Here is a 26389-nt window from a genome sequence, read left to right as displayed (position 1 = left end):
CAGAGCAGAGAACAAGACAGGAGCTACGCACGCACGCACGCACGCAAATAAGCAGAGAACAAGACAGGAGCTACGCACGCACGCGCACGCAAATAAGCAGAGAACAAGACAGAAGCCTGGAAATAACCGAGTGATGACTGTTGGCATTTACAGTGAAGCAGAAAGAGAGAAAGACAGACAGACAGATAAAAAGAGACAAAGACAGAGGGAGAGAGAGAGAGGGAGGGAGGGAGAGAGATGGGGAGAGAGAGAGAGGGAGGGAGGGAGGGAGAGAGAGAGAGAGAGAGAGAGAGAGAGAGAGAGAGAGAGAGAGAGAGAGAGAGAGAGAGAGAGAGAGAGAGAGAGAGAGAGAGGGAATCTGCTGGACCCCCTCAAAGGCAGAGGCAGTGAAGGCTCATAACTACATTACCCAGAGTTCTCTGCCCCATACACAGCTAACGTAAACAGAGCAAAAACCCAAAACACATGCATGCCAGAAAACAATCAAAAACACAAAATAATAATTAAGTCAAACAGCCACAACAGCGCAGATAAGCTCTAGTGTTTTGGGATCCCTTGTCCTTAGCCTTCTCCTTTTCTATCGCAAGGCTAAAGGTCAGCAGCCATTCAACCCCTACAGACCGACAGCTACGCTACATGCTAACGCAATAAGGTAGCTCTGATGACAGCTATGCTACATGCTAACGCAATAAGGTAACTCTGATGACAGCTACGCTACATGCTAAGGCAACTCTGATGACAGCTACGCTACATGCTAACGCAATAAGGTAGCTCTGATGACAGCTACGCTACATGCTAACGCAATAAGGTAGCTCTGATGACAGCTACGCTACATGCTAACGCAATAAGGTAGCTCATGTGTGGGTCCCAAATGTACAGCCACTAAGGAAAGCACCACTGATGGCATGACTAGTTTGCTTTGCAGCTGTTCAGACATGGTGGTGGACAGGCCCGTTGCCATGGTGATTGTAGGTAACTGCCCCTGGTCAACTCGAGGGCAGTCTGTAGTCTGCGTAAAAGCAGACGATGAGCCTACAGAAAGTTCTACAGCCGTCCCGCTGTTATGGCATGAACTAACACGCGGGCATCAATCAGAACTGTGCAACATACAAACACTAAGACTCAAACGTGCGTGTGTGTGTGTGTGTTACCAGTCTTAAGACAAATGTGTTTGAGGAGGAGAGGGTTGCTGATGTAGACGGTGGGTGGAGTGACACACAGAAGCTTGATGTTCCAGTTAGCCCAGATGACCTGACCTGACCCCACCCAGATGACCTGACCTGACCCCACCCAGATGACCTGACCTGACCCCACCCAGATGACCTGACCCCACCCAACATTGCTGCTGACCCAAACAGACTCAGAGCTGGTCCATTCCACACACACACACACGCACGCACGCACGCCATCAGGCTTCACTCCACCAAACAGACTCTGTCCCAGATGAATGTGCGGCACAGAGGCAGGTGCAGGAGATTAGGGCCCCCTGGAGCGTTGCCTGGCTCAACAGCATCAGGAAACGCGCACGCGCACACGCACACATGCACCGACCCGCGCACGCACGCACGCACACACACACACACATGCACCGACCCGCACGCACGCACGCACGCACACACACACGCACGCACCGACCCGCGCACGCGCACACACACATGCACCGACCCACGCACGCACGCAGTCTCTCTTGCCCTAGGATCCTAGCAGAGAGAGCACCCTTACAAGCTGGTGAAGCATCAAGACATTAAGAGCCCAAACCCCACTGACCAATAGACAGACAGACAACAGACAATCGTCCAGTCAGTGGGCCATTCAGATCAACAGACAACCTGGTGGTCATATCAGCAGGCAGACCACACATTGCATCAGACAGACACACACACACACACTGCATCAGACACACACACACACACACACACACACATTGCATCAGACACACATACATTCCATCAGACAGACACACACACACACATTGCATCAGACACACACACATTGCATCAGACAGATCGTCAAAGGGACATTCAAAGTCAACGGACAGACGGACGGACGGACAGAGATGGACAGGGTGGGTCATCTCGGAGTCCAGGGGCTCGGTGGCCCCTCACTGCCCCTCTGTGTGGGTGCGGGACGGCGCACCCTTGTGGCGGGGCCTGTTCTCTGTGAGCTCGGCGCCGTCCTCCTGCACCGCTCCTCCACCCTCAGAGGGGGCGCTGTTGTCCACAAACATGTTGGGGATGTCCTGGCCAAAGTAGATCTTGCTGTTGGACGCAATGGCCTGGTACTTCACCATCTGCAGGTACTCAGGGGTCAACTTCACCTACTCAGGAGGGGAGAGGGAGAAAGAGGGGGGGTAGAGAGAGAGAGAGAGAGAGAGAGAGAGAGAGAGAGAGGGAGAAGACATAAAGAGCCCTCGGTTAATACAGTACTAAGACGGAGTTGTGGAAACCGGCTGGCTGCACTAGTGAACTTTTACTTTTTTTAGACGAAAAAGCTGTTGGGCCCGTGATGGATTTATTGCTTTGTGTCTGCTTTGTGTCTGTTGTGTCACGATTCTCCAAATCCTCGATTCAATGTAATTTTCGATTTTAAAGTCAAGATTCGATTCGATTTTCAATCTTTTTTAAAATATTACTATTAATGCATTCCTTATATGTTATTTATTCTTTTTGGCCTTTTCCTTTTCGGGGGGCTTTTATTTTGAAACTGCTTTTTATTTTGAATCCGTTCCAACCGCGAGGTTGTAATGTAAACAGAACTAACATTAGGCTAAAACAGAGACGTGAACATAGTGGAATGAAACAACACAGAATGTTAATTTTAAAAAAAAGTTTCAGCACACTCCGAAGAGACCCAAGGTTAGTGTTCATGGAATATGTACTTATCAATGTGCATTTTAAGCCTTAAAGTAACTTTGGACTGTAACTAGATCATCTTTTCACTTGCTAAGCTGAGTAGGCCAAGTTAGTTTTAATTGACGTGAATGAACGAATACTTCCACACCTGTGATTTCAAAGTAGCAAGAGGGGCTTTGATTTCGGTAGGTTGATGTGTATTTTAACTGATTTGATTTCGGTAGGTTGATGTGTATATTATAACTGGCTGATTTCGGTAGGTTGATGTGTATATTTTAACTGGCTGATTTCGGTAGGTTGATGTGTATATTTTAACTGGCTGATTTCGGTAGGTTGATGTGTATATTTTAACTGATTTGGTTGCGGTAGGTTGATGTGTATATTTTAACTGATTTGGTTGCGGTAGGTTGATGTGTATATTTTAACTGGCTGATTTCGGTAGGTTGATGTGTATATTATAACTGATTTGATTTCGGTAGGTTGATGTGTATATTTTAACTGGCTGATTTCGGTAGGTTGATGTGTATATTATAACTGGCTGATTTCTGTAGGTCGATGTGTATATTTTAACTGGCTGATTTCGGTAGGTTGATGTGTAGCTGATTGCGGTAGGTTGATGTGTATATTTTAACTGGCTGATTGCGGTAGGTTGATGTGTATATTTTAACTGGCTGATTGCGGTAGGTTGATGTGTATATTTTAACTGGCTGCAGCCTAAAATTAGAGGAGTGTTGACGCCGCAGTTCAGCACGTGTGTGTGTGTTTGTGCGTCTTGGCATACATGCTGGACGTGTGTGTTTGTGCGTCTTGGCATACATGCTGGACGTGTGTGTTTGTGCGTCTTGGCATACATGCTGGACATGACATTGGGGGTGTGGCTGCATCGTCGATTCTACTTTTAAGTTCGAAATTCGAGATTGAGATGTAATTTCGATCGATTTCGATATAAAATCGAAATCGTGACACCCTTACTGTGTGTGCAATGGGGTGTGTTTTGAGTATAATTTGTGTGTGTGTGTGTGTGTGTGTGTGTGTGTGTGTGTGTGTGTGTATTTTACCCTGTTGGCTTCAGCAATCTTCTCTGCTGTGTAGTACTCAGCATCTGCTTTGGCCTTCTCTCGTGCCAGAAATGCAGAGTCTAAAAAAGAAAACACTTCTTACTATCTTACTAGTGCAACGCACACGCACACACACACATTTTCCCTGGGGATCAATAAAGTATCTATCTATCTATACACACACACACACAGGAAAACTGTACAGCACACACGCAGACACTGAAGTACAATGTACAAAAACACAAAAGCACATCAAATATACCTCTGGAGAGAGCTATGTCTCACATGCACACACACGTGTGCCGGTAGTGGGGTAGGGTAACAGTTGGGCGCGCACACTCACACTCACACACGCTCTCACACACACACACGCTCACTCACCCTCAATCTCTGAGATCTTCTTTTCAGTCTGCTTCTCCATCACCTTCTGCTGGAAATGGATCTCAGCCACCTGGAGCACCTTCTGCGCCTCTACACACCACACACACACACACACATTAACTTCATGTGGAATGTGCATGTTTTTGTCTTTTTCCCCCGATATTGCACTGTTCCCACCTCTTTTGGCCTAAAAAACAAACGCTTGACTTCTTTAGAAAGCTATGGCCCTGTAGTTTAGTTGATTAAATTTAATTGAGACATAGTAAGATTAATTTAATTGAGACGTAGTAAGTAAGGGAAAATGGACGACACGGTGGTCTGTTCACAGAAGTTAATGCACGGTCGAGGTTGTAAAACGGCCCCGACGCAAAGCGGAGGCGAACTTCTGTGAACAGACCACCGTGGAGTCCATTATCCCGCTTATTCCACTGTTGCATTGTGTTCATTTCCTGTTACAATTTAAACGTTTTAATCGCTAAAACTGTCTTATTTGTAAAACTTTTTTCTTCCGACACATATCAACTAATTTCTCAACTCACAGGACAAACTGCCGTTACTAGTTCTAAATGGATGGTTGCTACGGCCAAAGGCCAGTCGTTAGTTCTATCTCTCCCGTTGTCAAGCGGGCGTATCCCAAGATTCTGATGAACTTTAGCTTTGAAACATCGCTATTTTACTTGCCTGCATGTCATCCATCTAGCTAAAAGCCACCTCCGTCATATGCTACAATGTTGCAATGTTCTGAACGTCTGCATTTTACAGCTCGGATGCAACGTGACAGTTCATTTAAACTTTTTTATGGGGCAGCCGTGGCCCACTGGTTAGCACTCTGGACTTGTAACCGGAGGGTTGCCGGTTCGAGCCCCGACCAGTGGGCCACGGCTGAAGTGCCCTTGAGCAAGGCACCTAACCCCTCACTGCTCCCCGAGCGCCGCCGTTGAAGCAGGCAGCTCACTGCGCCGGGATTAGTGTGTGCTTCACCTCACTGTGTGTACACTGTGTGCCGTTTGTATTTCACTAATTCACCGATTGGGTTAAATGCAGAGACCAAATTTCCCCTCACGGGATCAAAAAAGTATATATACTTATACTTAAACTTCACAAGGAGTTCGGCGAATTAATATACAAGTGTGATACGGCCAAAAAAATGGATCTACTTCATAGGTGTGCAGATAACATACGGTTAATGGTCGTTCTAAATTACGTAGGACAATGGGAAATTCAACCAAGCAGTAGAATAAGATTAAATATAGCTGCAAGCAGCAATGTGGGGGCCAAGCAGGCAGTTCAGCAGTCCAGATTTGCCATGCAACTCAATGCCGTGGCATCAGGCATATAGCATTAAGCAGTCACAACAAGTTCCATGTCAAACAACCCAAGATTGGCTGAGTTACAAGGTCAAGTTTCACATCAAAACATAACTGATTTTGTGTGGCTGAACCAGGGCTGAGTGTCGCCGCCCCCTCACCCAGCTAACCCACCGCACAGAATCGCCCCTGCCCGTCCCACCCCGCCCCACCCTTTGCACGCACGCTTTAGAATTAACTGGATGGAACTCGCTGTCAACAGTTTCACATCAAAAATAAAAGATCGATTGAGATATGATCATGCTTGCTGTGATTTCAATGCCCCAATAGAGGTCAAAGGTCACCAAATTATTTGTGCATCATCAGGATGAACCAGACGGTTTTATGGGCTGCCATTGACCTCCATTGCAGAATAATGCAGCAACTACAGGCCAAAATACATTTTTGCCAATTCCAGAGCCCCCTAGAGGTCAAAGGTCACCAAATTTATTGAGCGTCCTCCTGATGGGTCCTGAGGACCATGTACTAAGTTTGGTTTTGATACATGGCGTTGCTGAGATATGAGCTCACTTCCTGTTTGGCGGCCACCAATTTCGATTGGCTGTTACGGGCGAATGCTTTTGTCAATCGTTCCAGAAAATTAAACACTGATAAGGCATGGTCTGAAGATGGTCTGAGCCAATTTTGGTGAAAATCAGATGAAATTTGTGACCAGTGAAAACTTTTTAGTGTTTTTGATTAAATTCAATATGGCGGCCGAATCAATTATGTTGACATCACAAGTTGGCCTGGGTCAGCCTAAGGACATCCAAAAGTACTACCAGACACCACTAGTATGTTTTAATTCCAAATACATCAACAGCTACAGGCCAAAATGCATTTTCGCTAATTACAGCGCCCCTAGAGGTCAAAGGTCACCAGATTTTTTGAGTGCTCTACAGATGGGGATATAAGTCCATGTACTAAGTTTGGTTATGACAGATGAAAGGGTTGCTGAGATATAAGCTCACTTCCTGTTTGGCGGGCAAGATATATTCGATTGGTTGTTACGGGCTTAACGGTTTTAGTTCAAGACAAAAATCGATAACTTTTCTCTGGATTGGTCTGAAGATCATTATGTATTAAGTTTCGTTAAAATCGGACAAACTATGTGAGGCGTGAAACTTTAGTTTCACTTTCGATAAAATCCAATATGGCGGAAAATCCATCATGGCGGAAATTGGCGTCATAGGGTGCGTTGAACTCGGCTTGGTCCAAGGATTCCAACGATACCTCATTTTTTGACAATCGGGCTAACGGGTCAAAAGTTACTTGCGAAAACGCCCCAACTTTGGCCTGTTGGTGGCGCTAGAGTGCTTGAGGTGCCATCATGAAACTTGGTGACATTAATCATGGGACTGTCCCTAATCAGTGTGCCAAATTTCACAACTTTTTACCAGACGGTTCTATGGGCTGCCATTGACTTCCATGGCGGAAGAAAGTATAATAATAAGAAATCATAGAAACACAATGGGTGCCTTCAAGAGCTTAAGCTGCTTGGCCCCCAATTTAATTGAGACATAGTAAGATTCATTTAATTGAGACATAGTAAGATTCATTTAATTGAGACATAGTAAGATTAATCTGTGTGTTTGTAAAGCGCTATAATGAAATGAAAACATGTACATTACTTAAAAAGCTTGAGTTGTTCACATGAGGACAGTGTGTGCGTGTTGAAACACAATCTCTAAGCTTTTGTGTGTGTGTGTGTGTGTGTGTGTGTGTGTGTGTGTGTGTGTATAAACAGTTGGATGTTGTGTGTGTGTGTGTGTCTCTGTGTGAATAAACATTTGGCTGTTGTGTGTGTGTTTGTATGAACGGTTGGATGCGTGTGTGTGCGCGTGCGCATGTGTGTGCATGTGTGTAGGATGAAAGGTGAAACTGACCGATGATGGCTTTCTTTCTCACTGTGTGTGTGTGTGTGTGTGTAGGGTGAAACTGACCGATGATGGCTTTCTTTCTCTGTGTGTGTGTGTGTGTGTGTGTGTGTGTGTGTGTGTAGGGTGAAACTGACCGATGATGGCTTTCTTTCTCTCTGTGTGTGTGTGTGTGCGTGCGTGCGTGCGTAGGGTGAAACTGACCGATGATGGCTTTCTCTCTCTGTGTGTGTGTGTGTGTGTGTGTGTGTGTGTGTAGGGTGAAACTGACCGATGATGGCTTTCTCTCTCTGTGTGTGTGTGTGTGTGTGTGTGTAGGGTGAAACTGACCGATGATGGCTTTCTCTCTGTGTGTGTGTGTGTGTGTAGGGTGAAACTGACCGATGATGGCTTTCTTTCTCTGTGTGTGTGTGTGTGTAGGGTGAAACTGACCGATGATGGCTTTCTTTCTCTCCGTCTCAGCCTCCTTCTCCACGACCTTCTGTGTCTGGGCCGTGATCATCAGACGAGTCTTCTCCGCCTCCCTATGGAGAAGGTGTGTGTGTGTGTGTGTGTGTGGGGGGTTCAGTCTGATGAGTCTTTTCTATTGTGTTGAGCTGAACTCTATTGTGTTGAGCTGAACTCTATTGAGTTGTGTTGAGCTGAACTCTATTGAGTTGTGTTGAGCTGAACTCTATTGTGTTGTGTTGAGCTGAGCTGAATTGTTGTGTTGAGCAGTTTTATTGTGTTGTTGCTGAGCTCTATTGTTGTGTTGTGTTGTTGCAGAACTCACATAAGCTCATAGTTCCTCCTGATCGACTCAGGGATTTTCGGCTTGGTGACGCGCACAGCCTGGATAACACACAGAAAGTGTCAGAGAGCGAGGACACACTCACAGTACATAAAACTGAGAGGCTGTGAACTAATGACAACCCCATTGCAGTCTAGTGTACAGAGACAACATGATGTCATTGTGGCAGTGTATGTCTTTCATATGTCTCGTCTGTGAAATCTCTTCCCTAGTTTACTGATTCTGGATGATTACTGATGCAACAGCAGGATTAATGATATTTCATTTATGGTGTTTAAATTCATTTCATCCTCCAGGCCACAGACAGTCACACTTACTAACAGGAGGTGCAGAGGAAATGACACTGGAAGACTGCAGAGTATTTCAGGCTTAGCAGAAGTGATCTAGCACAACCAAACACACAGAGCTAAGCTAGTGATCTAGCACAACCAAACACACAGAGCTAAGCTAGTGATCTAGCACAACCAAACACACAGAGCTAAGCTAGTGATCTAGCACAACCAAACACACAGAGCTAAGCTAGTGATCTAGCACAACCAAACACACAGAGCTAAGCTAGCAATCTCCAAAGCATCCTGAGACCCAAACCATACGTGTGTGTGTGTGTACATGTGTCTGTTGTGTACATGTGTGTGTATACATGTTGTGTGTGTGTACATGTGTCTGTTGTGTACACATGTTGTGTGTGTGTGTACATGTGTCTGTTGTGTGTACACATGTAAGATAATTAGTGTAATAAGAGGGTTAAGGCTGCCAGTCTTTTGACGTCATTTTCTATATTTTTGATATGTTGCTGAGTATAACATAAACAGCAAAGAAAAGTGATTGATAATGACTGACTGACTATTATTGTGTTACATGCTTCAAATGTAAAGCACTTTGAGCTGCATTCTGTGTATGAAAGGTGCTATACAAATAAAGCTTATTATTATGTTGTGTGTGTGCGTGTACATGTGTCTGTTGTGTGTACACATGTTGTGTGTGTACACATGTTGTGTTTGTGTGTGTACATGTGTCTGTTGTGTGTGTATACATGTTGTGTGTGTATACATGTTGAGTGTGTATACATGTTGAGTGTGTATACATGTTGAGTGTGTATACATGTTGAGTGTGTGTGTATACACATGTTGTCTACATGTCTATGCACAATGTTTCCAGTGTTGGTGTCACTTAAAGGTCGTAACCCCGCGACCCCTGACCTGAATGGTGAGCCCGGGGGCCATATTAGTCAGATCCTTCTGCAAGGCCGTCCTCAGGTTCTCATCGATGATGTCTGAAACCACACACACACACACACACACACACACACACACACACAGCTCTTCAAAAACTCAGTCTCATGATTACTGTGTGTTAGTGTGTGTGTAACGTGTGTGAGTGTGTTCTCACCGAAGAGCTCAATGTAAACTTCCTGAAGCGTGTGTACACTACAGAACTGGTTGAGCTCGTGGTGGATCTTGTTGAAGATGAGTGTTTTATCGTAGTCAGCGGTGTAGTTCCTCACAATGTCCACCACTGCAAAACACACACATTGAATCAGACACACACACATTGCATCAGACAGATCGTCAAAGGGACATTCAAAGTCAACGGACAGACGGACGGACAGAGATGGACAGGGTGGGTCATCTCGGATTCCAGGGGCTCGGTGGCCCCTCACTGCCCCTCTGTGTGGGTGCAGGACGGCGCACCCTTGTGGCGGGGCCTGTTCTCTGTGAGCTCGCCGCCATTCTCCTGCACCGCTCCTCCACCCTCAGAGGGGGCGCTGTTGTCCACAAACATGTTGGGGATGTCCTAGCCTAAGAACTATTTTAAAACTGTTTTGTTAAACTATTCAACCGTAACACTTGCCATCACGCATGCACCTCTTCCTCTCCCTCTCCCGCACTCACACACACGATGGCAAAGCATCCTCTTTGTGACAGGTCCCTTAACAAGCACATAGCCCATTGTGCAGGCCTACTCTATGAAAATAATTGCCATCACTCAGCTCTTGGATTAACATGATACACAGGATTTACACTTGCAAAGTGATGCAAGTTGATAGACAATTGTGTATCAAAAGAAGAAAGAAAAGTTTGCATAATTAAATTATGTTGAATTAATTTTTTGCAGCATATAGCCTTTACCATCTACCCCCCTTTTTGACAACTGACATATCGGTTTCACATATCGGTTATCGGCCTCCTGTTTTGGTCATAATTGATATTGGTATCGGCCCTGAAAAAACCATATCGGTCGATCCCTAGTCTAGAGAAGACCTATGAAAAGCAGGCATGCAAAACACCAGAGCACCAATGACAGGAGTCTGCAGGCATGCAAAACACCAGAGCACCAATGACAGGAGTCTACAGAAGACCTATGAAAAGCAGGCATGCAAAACACCAAGTCAGTCTTACCTGCAGTCGGCACCAGCATGTTCACAACCTCGATTCGGTCAAAGTAGATCATCACACCCCCGCTACAGAGGACACAAATGGGAATGCTTTTACACTGTGTGTGTGTGTGTGTGTGTGTGTGTGTGTGTGTGTGTGTGTGTCATTAAACAAAACCCATGGCTAACAAAATAACATTTGTTTTCCCATTGCAACTGAGCCTGCTAGTCGCTGCTGCTAGTGAGTAGGTATCCTCATTGCAACTGTGCCAACCGGCACTTGCCATCACCTTGATTACGTTCAGTTTCCGAGGTAGTCTTTCCTTATTTTTATAAGTAGCTGGTTAGCTAGCTGACGTCAAAAAAGTATATATTGAAGTACATCACCCTCCATCGTTTAGCTTCCATGAATGAGAGCTTTGTGTGAATGTGAACTAGCTTTAGCAGCAGGTTTAGCTACACAGTTTAACGTGAGTATGAAGTGTGAACTAGCTTTAGCAGCAGGTTTAGCTACACAGTTTAACGCGAGTGTGAACTAGCTTTAGCAGCAGGTTTAGCTTCACAGTTTAACGTGAGTGTGAACTAGCTTTAGCAGCAGGTTTAGCTTCACAGTTTAACGTGAGTGTGAACTAGCTTTAGCAGCAGGTTTAGCTACACAGTTTAACGTGGCTACCTACGTCATTCACTACAGTTACAGTGAAATATGGAATGTTGAATTGTGATTCAAGGCAGACAAAGCTAGCCCCAGTTAAACTTTTTTCTCGGTGTTGGAGAGATCGAATTTTCCTTGGCAACACAAACAAACTTAATTCTGAAAGGTTACTTTTTAGTGTCAGTGAGGCAAGGCAGTGTCATTCTCTGCTTCTGTAGATGGCCGGGTAGATCTCACACAGTAACGTCTGCTACTACTGAGACTTCTAAGACACAGTAGGCAAACACAGCAACAACAACAACATTTTAACATTTTCTTTGAGTAAATACAAAGTGAATGAAATACTGAATTGTGTTTATGTTATCATATATAATTATTTTTCTCTCTAAGGAGCCACCACTGGGCATTTAGCCACTGGGCATTTAGACACCGGGCCTTTATTCACCGGGCATTTAGACACCGGGTATTTAGACATTTAGACGCCGGGGTATTTAGACACCGGGCATTTAGACGCCGGGTATTTAGACGCCAGGCATTTAGACACTGGTTTAATGGGGTTGAAACAGACACAGCACCACACAGACACAGAGACCTCATGTAATGTCAGAGGGAAAATGCTATTACTGCTATGCATGCACACACACACAGCGTGTGGCAAATGAAGAGACAGACATGTGATATGGACAGGGGGTGAGTGAGAGGTACCTGGTTCCACAAGACACATTCTTAATCTCATCTGTCTGAAGTGTGTGTGTGTGTGTGTGTGTGTGTGTGTGTGTGTACAGTGGGTCCCAGTTAAAAATTGGCACTTCATTCACGATCATGGTGAATGGTGAAATGTAAGTACAACTGCAGCCGCTTGGGGGCAGCATAGTCCGCTGTGGAGTTCCACGGTCGAACCAGGCGGGCGATTCGACAGCAAAGGGCTGTGATTGGCCGAGTTTTCAGTGTGTTTCTCTGTGTTTTTAGCAGCCCCTGCAACATGCTAGTAGTCCACTGTAGCTTAAGCCTTGTACATAATGTTAAACATAGTTTTGGATTCAGTGGCAAGATTTCTTGATTGTACAGTGTCTGTCTCTCAGTAATGTTTTAAAATGAGAGCTTCGTCAGCTGGCAGTAGGCTACTTTGTTTTACTACACTAACGAGGTTGAAATATAGACTTTGCCTACAGCATCTCCTTAACAGTAATGTTAACAAAATGACAGCATTCATATGACAAAAAACGAATCCGGTCACTCAAGACTGTGCCACAGCAACCAGTGTAGGCTACAGTCCTACCCAATAGGCCTACTCGAAGCAGATAGCGTTGTCTGACGGTCGAGTGGGTTAATGCACGTATTTCCAGAACAGGTCTGCAACTTTCATGTAGTTCTGAGTTCGAATCTAGGCAGGAGCAGAGCCATATAAAGGCCTAGGCCTATTGTTATCATTTTTTGCAAGGTGTTGCTCCTGGCAATACTTGTTTATAAGACGTTTGGTGATTAATTGATAGCTGTTTTCGGGACACGTTAAACGTTCTTTATAATGGAGATGGGGAGTAAAGCGACTGTTACAGCTGTTACAACTGTAGGCTACAATGATTGCAATACAAAAATATGCGTGTTAGTTTAGTTAGTTTTGTGATGTTTTGCACTTTTGCCTCATGTGTTTTCAGGTTTGAGGGCTTTTTTGGCAAGATTAACCTTGGTTAGACTCTGCATATGTTATTTCTCTGTATGGAAAATAAAGTCATTTTTGACACACGCCTGTTATTAGTTCAATAACAAGTGTTGCTTGTTAAAACATGTGACTAGTGAAACTAAAATGATTTTAGAAATATTTAGCCAAAGCCAAAAGTGTTAGAGAAGGAGAGGCAGTGGTGCAGCTCAGATGTCTTCTTAATTTTCTTTATTCTTTAGTAAAAGGTGCAGAACATTATTAAACTTTGACTAACGTTTCGATGTTCGTTAGTCAAAAAACATCGACACATCGAATTGTTAGTCAAAGTTTAATAATGTTCTGCACCTTTTTACTGAAGAATAAAGAAAATTAAGAAGACATCTGAGCTGCACCGCTCTCTCCTCTAAAATATCTGTCCTGGCCTGGTTGCAACGGATTGTGGCCAAAGCGACAGAAGCGCGGAGAACCCTCCTTTGTCTACAAAAAGTGTTACTTTGTGCCCCTGGGCCCCCACTGCTTGTGAAAGAGGGGGGGGCTTAACGTGAAAAAAAGCTTAATGTCACAAAACGGCAACGAAGTCGTTTTAGGCTACAGGCCTTCATAATGGTAGGCTACAGGAAGTGGGGGAGGGTATGGGATGACCAGAGCCGTCATCTATCGTCTTTCCAGGCACACAGCTCGTTATATAGCCTATCGACTGCCTTAACAGATAGGCTTTGCTCTTGGGTTTGGCCTTACAGCGAACTCAATGCTCTTGTTGCTTGCAGTTTGTTAAATAAAGCGATGCAGATTACATTATTTACATTTGCTTGTTAGGCTGGGCTACTGTCAATGACCTGTACAGGTCAATGTTCAACAATTGCTGGTGTAGGCCTAGCCTATTAATCGATTAGGGACTGTTCGTTATTTATTTAATGAAGGGGCTACCGGAGGCGTTTTGGGGCGTTAGTCAAAAAGACATGACCCTCCCCTCGCCAGCAAGAATTTTTCTATGACCCTCCAAAGTGATTGAGACAAAACGCATGACCCTCCCCAGTCCCAACAATTTATTGATGCCTTAGGCTACTGGGTCAATTTGGGAGCTTGCATGCTACTCTGACTCCTTCCTTGAAATGCCTTGAAAAGGCTGTCGCTTGCACAATTTCACAAATAATCACGGGACGAAACAAACCTGTCAACTTTTCCGGTTTATCGCGTATTTTAACTTTTTCCTCGCTGTCTTAGGAGGAGCTGCAGGGCCGTCGCAAGGGAATCACGAGGCCCTGTAATGAACTTGACAGATGCATGAACTTACGTGCATGAAATCATGCGATAGCTTACTTTACACATAGCCAAGGCTACCGTCGGTGTATTTTAATAGTAGCCTAGTCTAATAAGCTACACCAGCTTGCCTTGCCTTGCCTTGTATAGCCTATAACATTAGCCGAGTCACATATTTGGCCATATGGTGTTTATCATAGGCTACATCACGAAACCAAATAGTGTAACAAAGGCGAACACTTTAACAGGGGAAATTAATTGGGCATGAATCAAATCAAAGTCAAAGTCAAAGTCAAAGTCAAAGTCAAAGTCAAAGTCAAAGTCAAAGTCAAAGTCAGCTTTATTGTCAATTTCTTCACATGTTCCAGACATACAAAGAGATCGAAATTACGTTTCTCACTATCCCACGGTGAAGACAAGACATATTTTACCAATTTAGGTCCACAGACAAACATAACATTCAAGTAAACAAAAAGTAAGTAAATAAGTAAATAAGAGGGGCACATATAATAATGAAAAAATAAGAGCAGCAAAATGTGGTTGAAATTGTGCATAGACAGTCAATAAAAATACTAGTGCAAATTCAGGCCAGTAAAGGCTTGGGTAGTTCTGTTTGACCTAAGTAAGAAGAAAGTGGCATAGTGGTGCAAGTTATGTAAGAGCAGCAGAAGTGTTGTGTTTCAGGACAACAACACCAGTTGTAAAGTGTACAAGTGTGCAAGTGGAGTAGTGCAGGCGGCCATTTTTGGGTCCAATGTCCAGGATGTTATGTAGCTGAGGGTGGAGGGGGGAGAGGAGGGAGAGAGTTCAGCATCCTTACGGCTTGGTGTATGAAGCTGTTGGTGAGTCTGGTAGTCTTGGGGCGCAGGCTTCTGTACCTCTTCCCAGAGGGCAGTAGATCAAACAGATTGTGGCGGGGTGACTTGCATCACTCACAATTTTGGTATTGCCTTCTTGGTGAGGTGGGTGGTGTAAATGTCCTTCAGGGAGGGAGTGAAGCACCAATAATCCTTCCAGCTGTGTTCACTATGCTGCAGGGCTTTCCTGTTGTATTCAGTGCAGCTTCCGCCCCACACAGCGATACAGCTGGAGAGGATGCTCGATGGTGCCTCGGTAGAATGTGGTCATGATGGCTGGTGGAGCACTTGCTGCCTGAGTTTCCACTTAGGAAGTACAGGCGGCTCTCGAGCCTTCGCCAGTGATGCAGTGTTGGTGGTCCAGGAGAGGTCTTCACTGATGTGCACCCCAGGAATTTGGTGCTGCTCGCTCTCTCCACCACAGCACCGTCGATGGTCAGTGGCAGGTGTTGGGTGTGACCTCTCAGGAAGTCAACAACAATCTCTTTGGTCTTTCTGGCGTTCAGCAGGAGGTTGTTGTCCCTGCACCGCGTGGTCAGATGGTCGACCTCCAACCTGTATTGAGTCTAAAATTAAGCCCTTGGTGATGAGACCCACCAGAGTTGTGTCGTCAGCAAATTTCACTATGTGATTGTTGCTGTAGGTTGCAGTGCAGTCATCGTCAGCAGGGTGAAGAGCAGCGGACTGAGCACGCAGCCTTGGGGGCCCCTGTGCTCAGTGTGATGCTGCTTGAGGTATTGTTGCCAACACGCATTACTACTTGGAGGAAGTCCAGTAGCCAGTTGCAGAGGTAGGTACTGAGTCCCAGTTTGTCAAGTTTGCAGATGAGTTGTTGTGGTATTATGGTGTTGAATGCAGAACTGAAGTCTATAAACAGCAATCTCACATATGAGTCTCTTTTTCCAGGTGGGTGAGGGCTGGGTGGAGGGCAGAGCAGATTGCATCCTCTGTGTAGGCCGCTTGGCTCGGTATGCAAACTGGAAGGGGTCCAGGGTGGGGGGAGAATGGCTTTGATATGTGACATGACAAGCCGCTCAAAGCACTTCATGATGATGGGTGTCAGTGCCACAGGGCGGTAGTCATTGAAGCAGGATGGAGCAGTTTTCTTCGGCACAGGTATGATGGTGGCAGCTTTGAAACATGATGGGGACGATGGCTTGCTTCAGGGAAGTGTTAAAGATGTCTGTGAAGACATCCTTAAGCTCCCTGCACAGTCCTTCAGCGCCGCGACCTGGGATGTTGTCTGGACCTGTTGCCTTACGGTGTTGATGGCAACAGGTCCAGACAACATCCCAGGTCGCGGCGCTGAAGGACTGTGCAGGGAGCTTTAAGGATGTCTTCACAGACATCTTTAACAAATCATTGTGCTGAACGGTATTTGTCAATGAGCAGAAACACACCACGACATTCAAACTATTGATAAGATGTACTGGTCTGTATGTATAGGCTAACATTGGACAAATAAATGACACTGACTTGCCATATCCTGACTCAAGAAAAAAAAACATTTTCTTGCTTTGCCGCAAACTCAGCAATGAAATCATAGGCCAGTTTGCAGGTAGCCTAACGTCTTTTCATATAAGGGAGAGCCAAGTCTCTCCTGTGACATGGAGGTGCTTAAATAGTTTTAATAGCCTGTTCAACTTCAAAAAGCTTCCGTTCACCCGATGCCAGTCACTGATCGTAATTTCAAAGTTAGGAAAGCTTCATCTTTTTAAGTTTTAAGTGCAGTGGCCCCTATCTGCCCCCTTTGGAATTATATCTCGAGCCTATTATAAGGTCCAGTGCGTTATGTCCTGGGATTCGGGCGTGCTCAAAAAGAAAAGAAAAAACACTTTTTTATAGATGGTTATGAGGAGCAATGTGAGAGAGAAATTTGATGATCATTGATCGTTGTTTTGGGACGTTAAGCCTTTTCCATAGGCGTCAGTGAAGGAGATTGAAGAATGACCATTTTTTATACGAAAATATTTCTTAACTACAAAAACTCAGTGTCTAAAATCTCAGTGTCTCAGTGTCATTCAGACTCAACCCTCTTGTTGTTTTATTATCTTTTTCGTTGTCGTTTGAACGTTGGCAAGCAGGCATGTTGCAGTTGCAATTTAAGTGAAATTTCTACAGTAGGCCTACAACATGCTGTTAGGCTGGGCTACTGTCAATATACTTGTACAGGTAAATGTTCAACAATTGCTGGTGTACAGGTTATATAATCAATTAGCTAAATCATTTGTCCAGCTGTTTAAACATTTTTTCGTGCTACATTCAAACGCAAAAGGTGCTTTGATATATTTTTCGTTTGAACGTCGGCAAGCAGGCATGCTTTGGTTGCAATGAATGAGGATAATTGCTTTTTTTGCATTATTTTGAATATGACTCGCTCCAGTCTCAACAGCACGTACTTTTTCCACATGCTAAGTTCTAACACACATAGGCCTTTCCCCTCGCTTTCTCTCTCTCTCCATCCCTGCACACGGTGCTTTCTTAAAGGAGCTGCACCATTTTACAACAATTGCATCTACATTTTCATATTAGAATGTTTTGTCAAGTGTGTTTAAACTACCGCGGATCAATTTAAGTTCCGTGCCCCGCCAAGGCCATGGAAGCAGTAAGTCAGTCGCATCAAAAATAGTAGTGGCACCCAAGTGACACCTTGTGGTTGTTTGTGTCAAATGCAGTTTGTGCCATTTCTGCTGAGAAAATGGGGTGCGTGATTCATGAAGGAACCCGTCCAAACTTAACGGGGACCCCACTGTATGTGTGTGTGTGTGTGTGTGTGTGTGTGTGTGTGTGTGTGTGTGTGTGTGGGCACCTGGTTCCACAAGGCACATTCTTAATCTCATCTGTCTGCAGTGTCGTCTGGGGGGAGAGAGATAGTTGATAAATACTTACTATTGATATGTAAACATTGCCAGAAGATTAGATCACAGAACTTCTCCACCCAATAAAACTGGTGTACATCCCTGACCCAGCAGCACAGCTATATTCAGCTTCTACTTGATGAGAAACAGAGTATTGGAGCTGTAGAGAAAACACACACACACACACACAGGGTTGCAAAATTCCGGGAATTTTCCGGAAGTTGGAAACTTTCCATGGGAATTAACGGGAATATATACGGAAATTAACGGGAATTAATGGGAATAAACTGGGAATTTTTAATATGGCAAGTTAGTCTATAACAGGGAACTTAAATGTAGTGGACAAAACCCATCTTGCAGAATAATATTAGTTAAAACAACCTGATTTAATGCAATTTCAGTCAAATTTCTACCCTGCACATACGTCAATCCCATGCACACAGCAATCAGCATAGGCTACGAGACGTAAAGGAAACCTATGGTGCGTTAATGTGCATGGGGAAAATAAATTCCCAGTGAAAATGTCATCTCATGTGGGAATAACTGGTGTGAAACTGGGGGAAGTTTGCAAACAGAGTTGCCCAGTTATGGGCTTGTCGTCACTTTTGTCCTCATTCAAATGGATGTACATAATTTTGCATAAGCTGTAATGGGACAATTAATCTGTCTGATTAAGCTTGACAACTTATATATAATTTACATAATCTATAAGGTTTGGTTGGGGTGGTATGCTGTGTCATTATATTTTTATTTGTTTTACCATTTTCTGGTATTCTAACTGAACAAAATGATAGTCAGTCAATGTTCCAACCAATTGGATTTTGTTGTTGAGTGGCGTGGTGTCTCTTGGGCAGTTTAGTGGTTTCAGTGTTGCTAGCTTAGCATGCAAGTAAACCATAGGCAGAGAATGGAATTCCCGCTAGCATGGTAGCTAGCTTTGTATGCTAAGTGAAGCGAAAACACGAACAAACAAATCATATTGCTTATTACGAAACAAAATGTTAATGTATATGCAACAGTAGGAATTACCAAAAAATCCCAGTTAATTCCCGTAAATTCCGATAATTTCCTTTAATTCCATGAAAGTTTCCAATTTGGAATATTTCCAAAATTCCCCAGCTTAACTTCCCATGGAAATTTTCCGCCCCTTTGCAACCCTACACACTCACACACACACACCTGCACACACACACACACACACCTGCACAGAGCTGTAGAGAAAGCTGCTAACAAGCTAGGAGCTCAGGAGCTCAGCATTAAGCCTGATTCAGTTGACTGAGCATGTGTCAAATCAAACATACATCGTCTTCAGAGGTAGTGTACACCCTCTGTCTCTCTCTACCACACACACACACACACACACACACCTGCACAGATCTGTAGGTAGTGATGAAAGGCAGCATGATATGGTATCCAGGCCCGTTCGGGAAAGTCAAGAGTGCTCCACCTCTGTGAACGAGAATGAAAATACACACACATAAAACACACACACATAAAACACACCTAACCTCACTCGTGTCCCTTACCTGTAGTGTCCCTTACCTGTAGTAGACCCCCACCTGTGCCTTACCTGTAGTAGACCCCCACCTGTCCCTTACCTGTAGTGTCCCTTACCTGTAGTAGACCCTCACCTGTGCCTTACCTGTAGTGTCCCTTACCTGTAGTAGACCCCCACCTGTCCCGTACCTGTAGTACACCCCCACCTGTAGTGTCCCTTACCTGCAGTATCCCCCCACCTGTAGTCTCCCCTACCTGTAGTACACCCCCACCTGTGCCTTACCTGTAGTACACCCCCACCTGTCCCTTACCCGTAGTACACCCCCACCTGTGCCTTACCCGTAGTACACCCCCACCTGTCCCTTACCTGTAGTAGACCCCCACCTGTGCCTTACCCGTAGTACACCCCCACCTGTCCCTTACCTGTAGTAGACCCCCACCTGTCCCTTACCCGTAGTGTCCCTTACCTGTAGTAGACACCCACGTGTCCCTCGTCTATGCGGTGTATGGATGAGTGTAGGAGGATGGCCATGACCCCAGTCACCGCCGCGACCACTGCTCCAACATGAGCCATTGTCATCCTCACCTGAGCACGCACACACACCTGCAAGAGCACAGTCACAAGTCACACCTGAGCATGCACACACACCTGCAAGAGCACAGTCACACCTGAGCACGCACACACACCTGCAAGAGCACAGTCACACCTGAGCACGCACACACACCTGCAAGAGCACAGTCACAAGTCACACCTGAGCACGCACACACACCTGCAAGAGCACAGTCACAAGTCACACCTGAGCACGCACACACACCTGCAAGAGCACAGTTACAAGTCACACCTGAGCACGCACACACACACCTGCAAGAGCACAGTCGGGTTACAGCTACACTGAGACCTTATTTCAGTCTAACATACAGCTCTGTACACCAACACAAATACTTCATTGTAAAGTGCTTTGGGTATTTAGATAAAGCGCTATAAAATGTGCGCCGTCACACAACCATGAGGCTCTGACAACTACCTCCCAGAACTGGCGGTGGCCAGCACTGCACTGTCTAGAAAGAGGCGTGTCTGGTTTACTGAAGAAGTTTTGCTGACTACGAGCATTGTACGAACGTATGGAAATTTGGGGTGGACAAGCGGTTGGAATGACAGATAGCGGACAGATAACTGACCACTTGACACAGTAGCATTACAACAGTGGGCGCAGACGCAGTTGGGACATCACGTGCGTTGTTTGTCATTTGTATGGTTATGGTTATGGATTTAGCAGACGCCTTTGTCCAAAGCGACACATAAATACAAAACAACATAATAATATTTAAAATTGAACAGGGAACAGATTAAAATGTAGGTCAAATATAGTAAGGAGAATAGTTGTAGTATACAATAATATCAATTCAAGCAATAGCCTAATAAAAGCAATGTAAAAAGGGAAAGGCAATAATAAAACAATAATGTCAATTCAATCAATAATATAAAAACAATGACATGCTAAGACTACATTAAGGAGAATATCAATAATAAACAATAATGTCAAATTAATTAACAGCCCAATTAAAATAAAACAACATTATATAAACCATAACACACAAAAGCTTTAAACAACTAAGTATATGTTGAATAGGAATGTCTTTAGACCCCTCTTAAACGACCCAAAACTACCACAGGAACGGAGAGCACTGGGCAGTTCATTCCACCAACATGGAACCACTGAAGAAAAGAGTCTGGAATTAGACCCAGTTTTCATGACTGGTCGACACAACATATGCTCACCAGAAGACCGCAGTGGGCGGTTGGGGATGTAAGGCTTGATTATTGAATTAAAATAACTAGGAGCAGATCTAGTTAGTGTCCTATAGGCCAAAGTGAGAGATTTTAATTTAATTCTGGCTACTATAGGGAGCCAATGGAGAGTAACTAGGAGAGGAGTTACATGTGTCCTCTTTGGCTGATTGAAGACCAGGCGTGCTGCAGGCGTGATTTTGAATCAGCTGTAATGTAATTTGTAACTTACTGTCAGTGACTATCAGTTCGTTCAGGGCAACTACGAATACGATACACCCCCTAAAATAACCCAGCCAAGAGGGGGTACTGAAAAATACATCTTGCCTTCACAATCAATCGTCTAGTGCATGTCACTTTACTGACTCAAATCACCAAAGACACCGAGTTACAATAACAAAGCCATCAGGCTAACATTTGCCGCGGCTAGCTGACATTAGACAACATGGGTGAGCAACACATACTTTATTTTATCAGACAGTAAGATGCAGAAACTTCTTCCTATTTAACTCTGCTCGCAGGATTCGACCTGATCCATCGGTAACATTAGCTACTGACATCGAGTCGTTTAGAATTAACGTTAGAGAGCAGGTGTGGTAACGATAGCTATGCGAGTAACAATAGCTATGCTAATTGACGTTGGCTAATGATATAACTAGCTAACACAGCTATGGTAATGTTTCGATAGCTAACGTTATCAGAGTAACCAAAGTTAGCTTAACGGCGGCGCTAGCGGAATATAGGTTAAAGACAAACGTTCTTAACACGACGAACATTAAATAATGAAGCAAACGTTATCCCAACATAGGAGCAAGCTCTTCAACTTCTCCCGGATCAAAAACTTCCACCAGTTAAAATAGAACGCTCGTTGACCGAAGTGGTTATCCTTAGCTCAGAGGCTGGTTCTCTAACGTTATTTTAAACTTCTTGTTGTTTCATTAATATGTCCGTAACCCGAGTTTACATGAAACATGTTAAAGATACAAATACGTTTTGTCAGCTCTGCTATGTGTTCTTACCTGTCAATCAAAGACACCTTGTCTTAATCATTTTACATGCATTCCTCTTTCAACGCCCTCTCAGTAGATTTCACCACTCCTGCATCAGCAAATCGTGGCTTTCCTCGCTTTCCCTATTCAGTTTCCTTAGACATTCTGCGCCTGCGCAAAATCGGCAACAAGAGAGAAAGATAGAAATCCCGTAGCTCACGGCTTCCATCTGTCGCTGTGGCAGACACATTACACCACTGCCAAACACTACACCAGAGAGGGTTCAAGCAGAGCCCGTCTACGGAGAGCCTTGCCACTCCGTATTAAAGGGGTGGTTCAGGATTTTGGACATAGGACCTCATTTCCAAATAAGCAAGTGTGATATTTATCAGTGGAGACCGTTTTCAACACGTTTCATCCAGTCGTTCTAATTGCAGAGTTCGCAGGTGCTAGGCTAGCGCAAGTCAACGGTATGTGCTAGCCTGCCACTAAAACAGTCTTACCCTCCAAAAGTACACCCAAGGCAAATAAATTATAACGCCAGACTATCGATGTAAATGTCTGTATTGATAGTTTTATTTCTAACATTATTCTATCCTTGCATTTCAACGATCGTGATTACATTTTGAGGGACTAGTGTCTTAGCAGCGGCGGAATTATACTTGCTCTAGTTAGTAGTACTGCGCCAAAAGTAAACAGTAAAGCGCACTCCAATGGGGATACCTAGTAGTAGCCTTGGTAATATCAGTCCGGCCGCTGAGATGCAAAATGACTACTACCAACTTCAGGGAACAAAGTATAACTATTGCAACGCGATCACGAGGGTAGTTGTATTTCTTACACTATTCTATCAACACAGACATTTACATCGATTGTCTGGAATTTGCCTCGAGTGTCCTTTGGAGTAGGTAAGACTGTTTTTAGTGGCAGGCTAGCACATACCGTTGACTTGGCGCTAGCCTAGCACCTCACCGAACTCTGCAATTAGAGCGACTGGATGAAACGTGTTGAAAACGGTCTCCACTAATAAATATCACACTTGCTTACTTGGAAATGAGGTCCTATGTCCAAAATCCTGAACCACCCCTTTAAGTCCCATTGTACCGAATTTTTGGATGCAGTTCCACCAGAGTTCCACTGGGGGCGATCGCCATGAGTGCAGAGTGAATGGGAGTCAATGGAGCTAGACCGCTAAATTGGTCTCTTTCACCTGATTGTCGTTGACAAATCTCAGATTTGATTGTAGTTTGTATAACTACAACATGGGTTATAGGTCAAAAGTTGAATGAAGCGAGTACTTTTGATTTCTTACAGGTTGAATTCGTTGTTGCACATAACACGCTAGCATTGTGCTAATGAATGGCGTCATTGACACATTTGAAAGGCTTTTTAGAACAATTAAGTGACTTTAAAAATATAATACTCAACCAAGTGTATTTTCTTTGCCTCCCCTTTCGAGAATGCAATACTCAAATTACTTGAAAAAAAAAAAAAATTATATCCCAAGAAAAGTGGATTTTGGGGGTACAGCTCCATAGACCTCCATACATTCTGCTGCACGCGGTGGGCGCCCTCATGTGGAACCACAGAAGGAACTGCAACCAGTTCAGAAACCAGAAGTTTTCGAGTGGCAGTTCTCCCCTTATTAGACATTCTCTGGTTCAAGCCATAGACAGTAAAAGAAATGGGCTTATTACAGACTCCGTCGTTTTTCAATGGGAGGGCACTGAGTCAAATAGAACGATTTTTCAGTTGGTCCCCCAGTACTGCGCAGACTCACACTTAACTTCATGGCGTTAGCCATAGAACTGAATCTTGTAACTCATATGATAGATACACAGACATTCTTCTCACACTTCCTTAAGCCTTCAAAGTCATCAAAGTTAAACATTTATTTATGTATTAATATCATCCTCACCAAGTCGTGTTAATGTTGAAGCTACCATACATGATCATCTTCAAAAACAGTCATGCTAAAACAAAACAAAAAAGTTATAGCCTTGAAGCTAATCTTCTTTCCACTTTTCCGACCTACGGTCAATCCATCGAAAACCTCTGAAATTATTAGTGCCGTTTTTTTTTTAAAATTAGGTTTACTTTTTTATTATTATTAGGTTGCCTCTGTGTAATGCTTTACCTTAACATACGGTCGTGTATGCTAGGTTTGCTTATGAGTTACCGTCATAGACAGTAAGGTGGACGGACTGAGCTTCTTATCAAAACAATACGGTTATCTCCCTACGGTGCGAAAGAGAGATTACGTCAAAGCTAGCTTCCCTCCAACCGAACAAGCTAACCATTCTTCTTACGGGTAACCAACGTTACGGACGAGGTAGTGGAGTCTGTTTTGCCTTTGTAGTGTTTATGTGGATTACACAGAAGCTACAATATCGGCACAGGATATATGTTATATGAAGTTATGGTATTTCAAAAAAATCCTAGAATGAATGGGCTTCTATAGAGCTGGTAAGTCCCGCCCATCCGCTAAACCCCCAGTGGACCTCTAGATTGAAAAATCGTCAATGCAAGTGAATGTGAGAAAATAATTATTTTCTGGTCCCGTTTGAATTGTGCCATGAATGTGAACATATGTTGTCTGTGAATTTTTAATATAATTTTTCATGTTACGAGTTTGACAGTATATTATATGATTCTTCGGCTATCAGTTGTGAAAAAGACATAACGAGAAAGACTACATGTCGCCTGTGACGTGAGCTAGCTCTAATCGCTAACATTAACTGAGATGCTAGTTTTTGTAACGGCAGGAATAAACACACATGGTAACAAAAATATTTGAAACATGTCTAGCTTTACTCAATACATTAACACTATGATACAGTGTGATTGTAAAGATGTATGGTTCACTGTGTTCAAAGTCGATCTTAATAACCCTCTACATCCCGACCAACTGATGGTTAAGGGAAACTAGTAAGCTGTCGTCTAGCGGAAAGTTGTAGTCCACAAAGTGCTCTCACACAAAGTTTAACCGCATCAAACTTCTACCCGCTCAATTGTAGCAATCTTTACACGAAAATTTATATTAAAAAATCACAGACAACATATGTTCACATTCATGGCAAAATTCAAACGGGACCAGAAAATAATTATTTTCTCACATTCACTTGCATTAACGATTTTTCAATCTAGAGGTCCAGCGGGGATAGCGGAAAGGGCGGGACTTACCAGCTCTATGGGAGTTAGCAGAGAGGTTAGCCTACGTCAATTTTTCTACTTCCGGGAATTCGCCTGCCCCCTTGGTTCAAGCGGAGTGAGAGGCGCAAACGTTCGACAATTTCCACGTTCGATTATTGCAAGGGGGAGGGGGGGGGAAATCCCCCTTTATGCAGACCACAGTAAACCCTCGCTGCACTAGGAATTTATACCAGTGTTACGTACAGTCTACCCCTAGTGGAGCGGAGTTTTTTGCATTTCTCTTAAGACGATTGAGTGACACGGTAATCAATACACTTCCTGTATACCTCATTCAAAAGAGTCTTTTCTTCAAGAAAAATCCAAATTCACTTACCTCTGAACATTGTGGTCAATCCTTCGACCGATTATTTGAGCTTTGTGCCGACTTTTTCTGATTTTGACAGAACTAGAGATTTCGGCTTGACGTTCGCGAAACACAGTTGCGTACAGCACCGTTGTAATACAGTTTAAACAAACATTTCACACCGTAAACGCTTTTCATGTAGTAAATAATGTTGGTATATTTGTTTGTTGTTAAATTACTTCGTCAAAGAGTTTTGGTGGCTTAATACGTGGTAAGGATCATTTTAAGATTAGCTTAGATTTAGGTCCACCATAACGGCAAGTAGTTTTCATACTTACGCGTCCATAAACTGTTAACTGTTAACTCTGTTGCCCATGAAATAATAAATGAGAAGTCCTCAAATCATTGGTAGTAGTGCAGTAGTGAAATATTTTATGTTACATTCAAAAGTGTATCAAGTGTTTAATCACAATCACAGGAACAGAAACTGCCACTGTACAGTGTCCAGTAGCCGACGCGGCATAACATAAATGGTTCAAAGTGTGGGACAACAACTTAGTAGCAACTACATTCATTGTTTTACTGTTAAAAACAAACGGCAAAATGTATTATATTTGGGAACACTCTTTTTAACACCACATATAGCATTAAAA

At 43.9% G+C, this 26389-nt stretch overlaps 1 protein-coding gene across 2 annotated transcripts; it reads right to left on the bottom strand.

Annotated features, from left to right (window-relative positions):
- Positions 1-278: 278 nt before the first annotated feature.
- Positions 279-22415, bottom strand: erlin1 (ER lipid raft associated 1). Of its 2 annotated transcripts, XM_048269912.1 has the most exons (12): positions 22271-22415; positions 19930-20066; positions 19333-19414; positions 17917-17963; positions 10704-10765; positions 9694-9819; positions 9504-9577; positions 8287-8345; positions 7947-8038; positions 4292-4381; positions 3911-3990; positions 280-2317 (listed from the first exon to the last, which is right to left on the bottom strand). In XM_048269912.1, the coding sequence occupies exons 2-12, from the start codon at positions 20040-20042 to the stop codon at positions 2102-2104; spliced, it is 1041 nt and encodes a 346-aa protein (XP_048125869.1). In that variant the 5' UTR covers positions 20043-20066; positions 22271-22415; the 3' UTR covers positions 280-2101. The 2 variants fall into 2 exon arrangements, with proteins under 2 accessions (XP_048125870.1, XP_048125869.1); XM_048269913.1 differs by lacking the exons at positions 19930-20066; positions 22271-22415 and adding an exon at positions 19624-19631 and having other exon boundaries at positions 279-2317.
- Positions 22416-26389: the final 3974 nt, after the last annotated feature.

This window comes from Alosa alosa, chromosome 18 (assembly GCF_017589495.1).
Source record: "Alosa alosa isolate M-15738 ecotype Scorff River chromosome 18, AALO_Geno_1.1, whole genome shotgun sequence".
Classification (NCBI taxonomy): domain Eukaryota; kingdom Metazoa; phylum Chordata; class Actinopteri; order Clupeiformes; family Clupeidae; genus Alosa; species Alosa alosa.
The sequence above is the reverse complement of the archived record's forward strand: the minus strand, read 5'-3'. Positions and strand labels throughout refer to the sequence as shown.